This window comes from Esox lucius, chromosome 6 (assembly GCF_011004845.1).
Source record: "Esox lucius isolate fEsoLuc1 chromosome 6, fEsoLuc1.pri, whole genome shotgun sequence".
Taxonomy (NCBI): Eukaryota; Metazoa; Chordata; class Actinopteri; order Esociformes; family Esocidae; genus Esox; species Esox lucius.
Genome location: NC_047574.1, coordinates 25,206,084 through 25,215,629, shown reverse-complemented (window position 1 = coordinate 25,215,629; position 9,546 = coordinate 25,206,084). Strand labels below are relative to the sequence as shown.

The window sequence follows — 9,546 nt, the reverse complement described above, 5'->3', positions numbered from 1 at the left end:
CAGTACGTTGACGGACAGCTGAGAGGACAAATTGCTATCCAGTAACAGATCAAATCAATGTGCCAGTTGGATAACTGCCTTTGTGAGAAAGAAAATCCAGCATTAGTGTTTATAGCCTAAGGATAATTATAAGCTATGTACTTTTGCTTTTAGCTTAAGCAAAATGTTTAAGTTTTATAAAGACTATTATGCCATGAATAACATCAAAAATAATATTTTTCCATGTGTTTTTTTTGCCTTTCCATTCAAAACAACTAAAAAACTCACCCATTTTCTGTGCTGGATTACATACCCATTGTACAATTTAAGGACTTTAATAAAAACTAGAAATAGGCCTTATTTGTAAATAAGTTTGTATCAAAGTTACATTTAGTGGAATTGTTATAGACAGAAAACTAGTTAAGCTTGTCCCATTATCCTTTACTGTTAACAAGTCAAGATTTTCCAACAGCACACATTTGCATTTCTCTGTTATTTTAAAAGGTAAATATGTTAAGAACAGGTTATTTCTGAAGAAACGACCAGGAAACAATTAGGTTTAACCATATTGCTCAGGGACAGAACGAAAGGGTTTGTTCACCTTGTCTGCTTGGCTACTGTACCCTGCCGCAACAGTCTCTCGTAATTATTTGTTTTCGTGCTACCACTATTAGGTCAACTAGGTTTTGATTTAGATTATCTGCAAACAATAACTTTGAGGTGGAACTCCACAATGCCTAAAAATGAATTCATTTCTTAATCACGAATGACAACACCTGGCTATGCCTAGGCCAACAAGTCACTGTCAAACATTTCAAAACAACAAGCAAACAGCATCCTATGCCAGTGCTGATATGATCCACAGTCACCTGACACCAGAGTGAGGAAAGACGTGAGACATTTGGAGCTGCATGCGTTGGTGCTCCCCACTCTCAGTACAACTGACACGGTTCTCTTGCATCACGTCAATAGTCTGAACTGCCACGTGTGTTAAACTTGTAGGCGATGGTGAAAAGGGAATAGGCCGTTTGGCAGGTCGCCCCTTCCGGTCTCTCGCTGTGCTACACGTTTATGTGCTGGCAGACTTCGGTGGCATGAGTCAAGTTAGAATTAAAAAAATAAATAAGTCTGTGAAATCGTGTGAAATTTTGCCTGTGTCAACGCTGGCTGTCGATCAGTGGCGAGAGTTGGCGTTGTAACAGTGCCTGACAACAAATTTAACAGTTCATGTGACAAAATGTTTTCAAATAAATAAATGTAATAAAACACTGATTTAATACAACTCGGGCTCGTGAGCAGACAAAGTCCTTCATAGAAAAGTAGACTCCCGGTTGGCTCTCCTGGATCGGAACCGGAGCTCAGACAGCTTGGAGTTGATGCCGGTGCCAATCTGTCCTTTCCTGGCCAACGGGAAGCGGGCCAGTGTGGCATCTGCGGAGGGAGAGAGCGACAGTGCAACAACAGTTGGAGGAGGAGGAGGAAGGATGGCACAGGAGTGGCGGTGAGGGATACAGCAGTTTTTCAGCATTGCCAGAGCTGTCAGGCCATTAAAAACAAAATGATGATGAATGAACGGGGCTTACCGGATCGGAAATGAGCCCGGCTGCCTCTGCCACACACACCTCTCAATCATCATTTCCTTTCATACATGTTGCAGTTTTTTTGGGGGTTTTTTGCACAGCACTCAAGCGCAAACTAACAATGCATGGGTTAAGTGATTTTGAGATAAAATAGCATCACAAAACTGAATTGCATCTGTAGCATACTAGACAAGACAATTGTATAATGATCAAAAAAGTCAGTGAGTTGTTTCAAAATAAATAGGACAAAAATGCTATGTAAGACATGAAAATTGTATAGGCAGTGATCAGGAAATGAGTTGAAAACACACATACTATAGATGGCGTTGAGTTTCTGTGGGTCGAGGGCAGTGCGGTGGTTGGGAAACGTTGGTCTGCGGCTCCGCCCGCCTCGTAGATTGCTGTTCAGCAGGGTGTCCATGTCAAACACGCCCAGCAACAGGGTGCGCGCCATCACTGTGGGAGACTGAGTCTGATTGGCTGCATGCCAGGACCGCATTTCACAAAAAACCCCAGAACCTGGATATACCTCCACCTGGTTTACCTGCACAGGAAATTAGGGAGAGACAGAGCAAATATAACAAGAACCAACGTAGACCTCCATAATCTTTGGAGGGGAGTGGTGTTAATGGTGGCGAAAATGAACAAGGAAGCAACAGAACATTTTATTACATGGCCAGTCACGCTGACACAGTGTGTCTCTGAGCAGGTCCTGGGTAGGTTGGTTGCTATGCCACACAGCGAGCTGTGGGAGTCGCTGTCCTTTGTGATGTTACTCAGCTCTAAGTCTTCTTCCACGCCGTGCTCACTGACATCGACCTCGGGACCGAAGGTGGACACGCTTCCGTTCATGTCGTCCAGAGTCATAGCTGAGCGGTTGGACATTGGCTGATGATGGAGCGGGGGACTGAACCCGCGGCCGGAGTGACCCGAAACCGAGTGGTGCGCATACATGTAGCTCTCACCCCTCCCTGTTGCTGTGGAGACCGCCTGTGGTGAAGCGGCAGGGTGGGGGGGCTGGTTTGCTTGGCCCAGAGTTTGCCACATGGTGGAGAGCAGGCCAGGGATCTCTGGGCGACGACACCATAAAGGAAAGAATAAACACGCATGGGAGAATGTCATCAATTCAGGGTTGAATAATAAAATAAGAAATGCTCACCCTTCACTAGCATGTTTTGCAGCCGCTGGTTGTCAGCTACTATTTCGGCCTTCTCCTTCTCAAGCTCCCGAACCCGCGACTTTAGGAACTGAAGCTCCGCAGTGTAGGAAGGGTTGTACGCGTCCATCTCCATCTTCATCGTCTGTCAAGGTAGGAAAAATGGAGATGACTGATGAGTTCATTTTTAAGAAACTATCTAATGTTTTCATTGCCTTGATCTCCTAATTTTAAGAGACCTTGTTGTGACATCAAGCAGTCTCTAGACCAAGGGTACTGAACTCTTACGCTACGAGGTCCAGAGCCTGCTCTACCTCATCATTAATGTCACCCACCTGGTGCCCTAGGTCTGAATAAGGCCCTGGTTAGAGAGTTACAAATGAAAACATTGAGTGTTACCGGCCTTGAGGTCCAGAGTTGAGTTTGACATCTGATACTACCCAACTTTTCTCTAAACCTCTGCTGTATAACTTCGGGCTGTATATGTCAATATTAATATGTGCAAAATATATAAGCCAAATTACTGTCTTACCTCAGTAAACCATGAAAGTGAGCCATTTTCAGTACTGCAAACATAGCCAAGATGGGCCATGTCACTGGAAATTTGAATTCCGGCTAATGAACTTTAACTCCTTGCCTAAAGGAATATTTCCACCCACCCAGGGCAGCGGGCCGTGCAAAATTAACATATCCAACGGGTTTGGTAATGATGTAGTGCATATAATATATGTGACACGAAATTGACACAGAAGTCTTTTGGCTGGCAAACGCTGCATTTAGAACAACCGGTTAAGAAAATACAGTAGTTCTGGAAAGCTTGTTTAATAGTGAACTTCCGTCACATGATCAATCCATTGAAGGTACCAAGCTCTTTCAAAAAGAAGGCTATCACACACAGATCACCACCAATTCCAATCCAAATGAGGGTCAGGATTGCAGCAGGCTGTTTGAGAGGGGGGGTGGACTGCTCAGTTTTAATAGGCTAGAAGTAGTTGCCACTCTTACACTCTTATTTTGTCTTCAGGGACAATGATTGGTTTAGAATGTGGCACTTTTCTTTTAGCTGAAGAGATATCTGATGGATGATCATGTGGACACAATGCAGCTTTAAGTGGATACAACAGAACAAAGAGTGCTGATAATAGAACATGCATATCAAAAAACAATTTCCAGGTTAAAAATGCGTCACCTGACAGAAAATGGTAACTGACTTACAAAAAGCTGTGAAAAACATATGTAGCAATGAGGATAAAAACTCAAATAACTAGAACACTGCCATTAAGAACATACCAAAAAAGCTAGGCAGCAGCATTATTGGTGAGATTAATTAGATAGGATATTTTTTTCACTCAGAAATCTGAATGTCAATACAAAGGATTTGATGAATATTTTATTAAAATTAAGTGTAATAGTCTGAAAGATATCAATTTGTTTTCTCAAAGCTATCGGCTATTCCAGGAAAATAAAATGCCCGAAATGTGCTCTCTGAAGGGAAAGGGGAAAAAAGCCAAATATTATAATCTGTTATCTCACTCATTAATATGCAAATTGAATCATGTTTAGTCAATCATTTTACTGTGCAAGTTGGGTTGTTGTATGCCACATTATATTTGAAGAGATGCAGCAAAAAAATTACGATGATGCATTTTCAATTTGAATATTAATTAACTTGATATTATTTACCAGGTCCTGGAATTTTTATTACATTTTATTAAAAGTGTACACAACAAACATTTCTACAAGGCAAAGCTTCCAAAAAGCCTGTCCACATTAACCCCAGAATGTCAGCAGTTCCATTGTATTAAGTCTTCTTTATGCATCCCTCTGATAGTGAAATAACTTTGATTAATAGCCTACTTTAATCCTTAAGGGGAACAACAGTAACATGATCATCCATCTTAAATCTCCTTACACTTGAAAAGTCAAAACTTTCAAACAAATCATTGGTTTATAAGACAACATAAGGGTGACAATTGGCAGCACCCACTGAAACAGCCGAGCAATGATTCTTCCTCAAAAAAGGCACATTTTGATTGGTTACTGAGTTTGAGACCGGGTGGTCACTTTCAGACATGGTGAGAATTTTTTAATAACAGTAGTGTTTTTGTAGGAGCAATTCAGTGTTCATGTGACAGTTGTCACAACAAGTTATACAAGCTTTGTAGATGGAGAACACAGAGCTAACATCTGTGATAGATTGGATGCTGCACTTCCTACATAAATGAATAGGCCTAGTGTACAGTGAGTTTGCAATGCTACTACAAAATGAAATATTTTACAACAAAAGGTTATATACACGTTAATGTAAATATACACTCAGTGGCCTGTTTTAGTAGGTACACCCATCCCCACTGTCTCGAAAAGAGCAGCAAGATGGCCTAGAGGTTAGGCAACTGACCATTGTCCGAATTATATCTAGTTATAATCCCCCAACTGCCAAATCAAAAGTTACGTTTTTCTGTCTCTGAGAAATACAGTAAACCCAAATTGGTCCTTTTGCCCTCGTACATTTCCCCACAGACTATGGCTTTGAAGAATTTGTTGTAAAAAACAAAAAAAACAACCTATGTGGTTAAATAACTAATACGTTATTTCTTCATTTGAACTATTTCTACAAAGCGACAGAAATGTTTTGCAGGAGTGTTTGTCCATGCTGACGTGACGGCATCCTACGATGCTGAAAATGATCTGTTTGGTTGTGATCTTGGGAAGGCACATGCACACTAAATGAAACTGAACTCACAGAGACGTGCTCTTTGTGATAGGCACACCAGTATGGACTGAAGGGACAGCAAAATCAGGGATGTTTTTTTTGTCATGTTTTGGTTCATTTCACAAAGCCTCTGAGTTTTACCAATTGTGCTACAAGTCAGTATGTTGATAGCTGCAGTCATCCCTGATTGACAGCGCAACTGAATGTATTTGAGTCTATATCAGCGGATATTTTGATAAATGTACAAAAATTAAAAACAGAGTATCCGGGCGAGAAGGGCAAAACTCAGTTAGGCCACCAAATGGCCTGACAACTATAAAAAAGAGAGACTGTCACAGCTGAATACGGCATCAACAGTCAAGGTGCTTCACAAAAGTGTTTTTTATGGAAGACTGTCAAAAAGAAAATAACTCCCATCAAACTGAAGACATCTGGGAGACTGTGAGACCAAGTTGAAGAGGATTCAATGGTCTGAAAAGACAAACCTGCCTTAACTTTGAGCGCTATCTTTGGCACAAGGGTAACATTGCACATTATCCTGAGAACACAATCAATAGCCTGAAGCATGGTGGCAGCATCATGCTATGGGGATGCTTCTCTGGGTAGGGACATGGACATTTTCTGAGGTTAAAGGGCTAAATGGATGCAGCAAAATACTGGGAAATCCTGGAAGAAAACCTGCAAGTTACCAGGAAAAAGGGAGAAAATTCATCTTCCAGCAGGACAACCACCCCAAACATACAGCCAAAGCCAGACTGAAGGCTTAAAAACTAAAATGTAATGCCCTGGCGTGGCCCAGTCTATGTCCAACTGAGAATATTTGGAAATAGTTGAAAATTGCTGTTCACTAAAAGTCTCCCTCCAACTTGAGCAATTTTGCATGGAATCTGAAAGAATTGCTGTGTCCAGATGTGCAAACCTGGTAGAGATTTATCCAAATAGACTCATTGTTGGAATTACTGCAAGTTCTCTTGGAATAACTTGAGTTAGTTTTGTGGGTACACTTTGTTTTTACTTACTACAAACACCACATAATATATAAAATGTGTCTTTTCATTCTTCTAAAAAACATAATTTTGTTAGGGAGGCATTATCTGTTCACTATGAATTCTGGAACTTGTCTTAACAGACCAAGAGACGTAGAATGGGGTGAACATAATAACAGAAAACACCTACGTATATATTAACAATAAGGATCTGATCGGGTGTATGGCCAACCTTTGACTTCAGAACAGCTCCAATCCTCCTTGGAATGCTGTCATACAAAACCTGAACTGTGTATACTGGAATATTGCATAATTCTTTAAGAATTTCCTCCAGTTCTTTGAAAGACGTGGGAGGCGGAAATCCACTTCCTTCTGTGCTCCAGAACTTACCATAAAGGTTCAATGATGTTCAGATCTGATTATTGGGGAGGCCATGGAATGTGTTTGACGTCATCCTGGCGTTCATAAAACCACTCTTGAATTTATTTAGCAGTGTATGGGGGCATTATCATCCTGGAATATTGGAACATGAGAGATCACTGCATAATGTTGCAGTGTATGTAATGCAAATTGGCAATCAATCTGTGGGGGACACAAAAGAACAGAAACATCAAATGGAAAAGGACTGGGTTTTCTTTAGGTACTTTGAAGTAACTAAATCACATTTAAGAAATGTACCCAGAAGTGACAAACATTGATTAACAGTGGTACATACAGTTCATGTCAGCAATAAAAGAGGTCTGACAATTAGCACTTTGATAGTTTTCAAAGCAACATGAGAGTTCCAAAGAGGCTGAATTGCAGGAGCAACTGTAATATTATTTAATGTGTCAAGGGGAACAGCCTCAGAAATCATGACAGCATATGTTGAAAAATGACGAAACGAATCAGCAAAGAGGAAAAGTGGTCACACGTAGAAGCTGCCCGAAAGGTATAGACAAATGCACTTTACAGGATAGTGGCTCATTGCTCCAAAAGCACAGCCTCAATAATTACCACAGAATTGAAACAGCACCTCCATGATCCAGTCTCAACAAAGACTGTAGGCTGTGAGTTTCCCAAAACTGGATTTTTTTTCAAGGGTGCCAGTCTGCAATTTGGAAGTCACTTGTATCCAAGACCAATAGAAATACACACATAACTTGGTGTAAGGAGCACAAAACCTTTTGCTTAGTGCAAACACTGTTCCCTACTGATGTTCCAATATTCCAGGGTGATAATGCCCCCATACACACTGCTACGCATATTCAAGAGTGGTATCATGAACACCAAGATGACGTCAAACACCTTCCAGACCCGGACATCACTGAACCTTAATGTGAAGTTCTGTCACCCCAGAGTGCAAAATGGATTTCCACTGTCATCGTAAAGTTGTGACCAAAGATGTGTATGACAGCATTCGATGAAATTGATTGTTCACACATAAAAAAGCTGTCAATGTGTAGTCTCAGTTCTATAATTTGCTTTTCCATTTTGGGTCTGTGTTTGATGTCAGTAGGCATAATCCAACATGAAGACTAGGGAGCTGCCTATGAATGAAAAGCAAGTGATTTGGATTCTAAAAGAAGAGTGGAACTCAATAAGAACCATAGCACAAATGTTGGGCATTGCCAAATCAACACTTTGGAATGTCCTGAAAAAGAAAGAAACCACTGGCGTCTTCAGCAATCACCAGAGACTAAGTCGGCCAAGGAAAACAACAGCAGTTCATGACAGAAAAATTACCAGACCTGTGAAAAAATAATTGTAAAATAAGTGTCAGTGGAATCACCAACAACCTTGTGATGGGAAGGCAAAATAGTGGGTGGAAATAAGGAACAGCAGATGACCCAAAACATGCCACCTCATCTGTGAAGGTAGTGTCATGGTATGGACATGTAGGCCCACTCATCTTTATTGATAATGTAACGAATGACTGCAGCAGCATAATTAATTCAGAAGTGTACGGAAGCATCTTGGCTTCCAATGTACAAGAAAATCCAAAAGACCCATTGGGGTAGCACTTTACAATGCACCAGGACTATGATACCAAACACACTGCCAACACAACGAATGAGATCAGCAGGGGAAACAGTTGAAAATAATAACTACGACACGTGCATTCCGAACTGATTTTGTGAGTCGTTACTGATCAAGTAGACGTAAAATTCAACATTTAATTGTTACTGAGTTTAAGTTCTTCTAAATCAAGACGATGGATGTGTTCAATTGATTTTCATGCTTGACATATTATTTAAAAGTGGAACATGACTTGACCTGAAGCATATGCGTTTATTCATTGCCTCGACACTCTGTTAGTCATGCTCTTGTCAACAACACACAACATTGGAGGGCACTCTGATCCAAACGTACGGCAGAGGAGCTGGATTGGGAATCACAATATGGCCCGGTTAAGTGGGGGGGAATCCTTCTGCTTGTCTAGTCTACTGATTCACCTGTTATGGGAGGGTTGAAGCAGAGCAGCCTTCTGTACAATTGTATGTTTTCTGGAATGTTCATTTATATATATACTGTGCAGAACAAATATGCCTCTCTGACATAAAAAAATTTAGAACCACGTCTGTTATATTAATATAATTTATATCTGCTACGTTTAAGAGTAGGCCTATGTTTTTTAACCGAATGTAGCCCAGTTGACATTTAAACATGAAAGGGTGGGGTATATTCCCAACATACAACCATTAAGGTGTTTTCTGATGCACAATGCAGAGTCCTCGATACAGCCCTCAGCCATGGCATATTGATAGTGATTATACTACAAAACTCTATGGTGTCTAGCCTACTTGCTATAAGAAACCTGTTACTAAAGCAATTGGAAAAGTACAAATGTGGCTGTGGTATAAATATAACACGGCTTTCAGCCAATCAGCATTCAGTGTTCTAATTAAAGGATGGAGGGTGTGTTATATAAGGCTAATATACCACAGCTGTTTTTAGGCATGATACTTCGAAGCCTGAAACTGCTTAGCAATATGCCATAAACATTGAGATGACTTACTGCTATTATAAACGGTTTACCAACGCAATTAGAGAAACAAAAAGTGATGTGACGTCACACCCGTGGCATACACCACATGGTTTATAATGTAGTGTATTATTGGCCAATTAGCGAGTGCCCAATTAGAAAATTAC

At 40.7% G+C, this 9,546-nt stretch overlaps 1 protein-coding gene across 5 annotated transcripts in view; it reads right to left on the bottom strand.

Annotated features, from left to right (window-relative positions):
- Positions 1 to 201: 201 nt before the first annotated feature.
- LOC105025494 overlaps positions 202 to 9,546 on the bottom strand; it is a 9,928-nt gene continuing 583 nt past the window's right edge. The window contains exons 2-6 of one of the 5 annotated variants that reach the window (XM_010896208.4): positions 2,719 to 2,860; positions 2,232 to 2,629; positions 1,875 to 2,103; positions 1,563 to 1,618; positions 1,332 to 1,410 (exon numbers count right to left, since the gene is read on the bottom strand). In XM_010896208.4, coding sequence (XP_010894510.2) covers positions 1,605 to 1,618; positions 1,875 to 2,103; positions 2,232 to 2,629; positions 2,719 to 2,860 — 783 coding nt within the window. In that variant the 3' untranslated portion in view covers positions 1,332 to 1,410; positions 1,563 to 1,604. Of the gene's footprint in view, positions 1,675 to 1,874; positions 2,104 to 2,231; positions 2,630 to 2,718; positions 2,861 to 9,546 lie in introns of all 5 variants that reach the window. The other 4 variants (XM_010896205.4, XM_010896207.4, XM_010896206.4 and 1 more) reach the window with 4 other exon arrangements.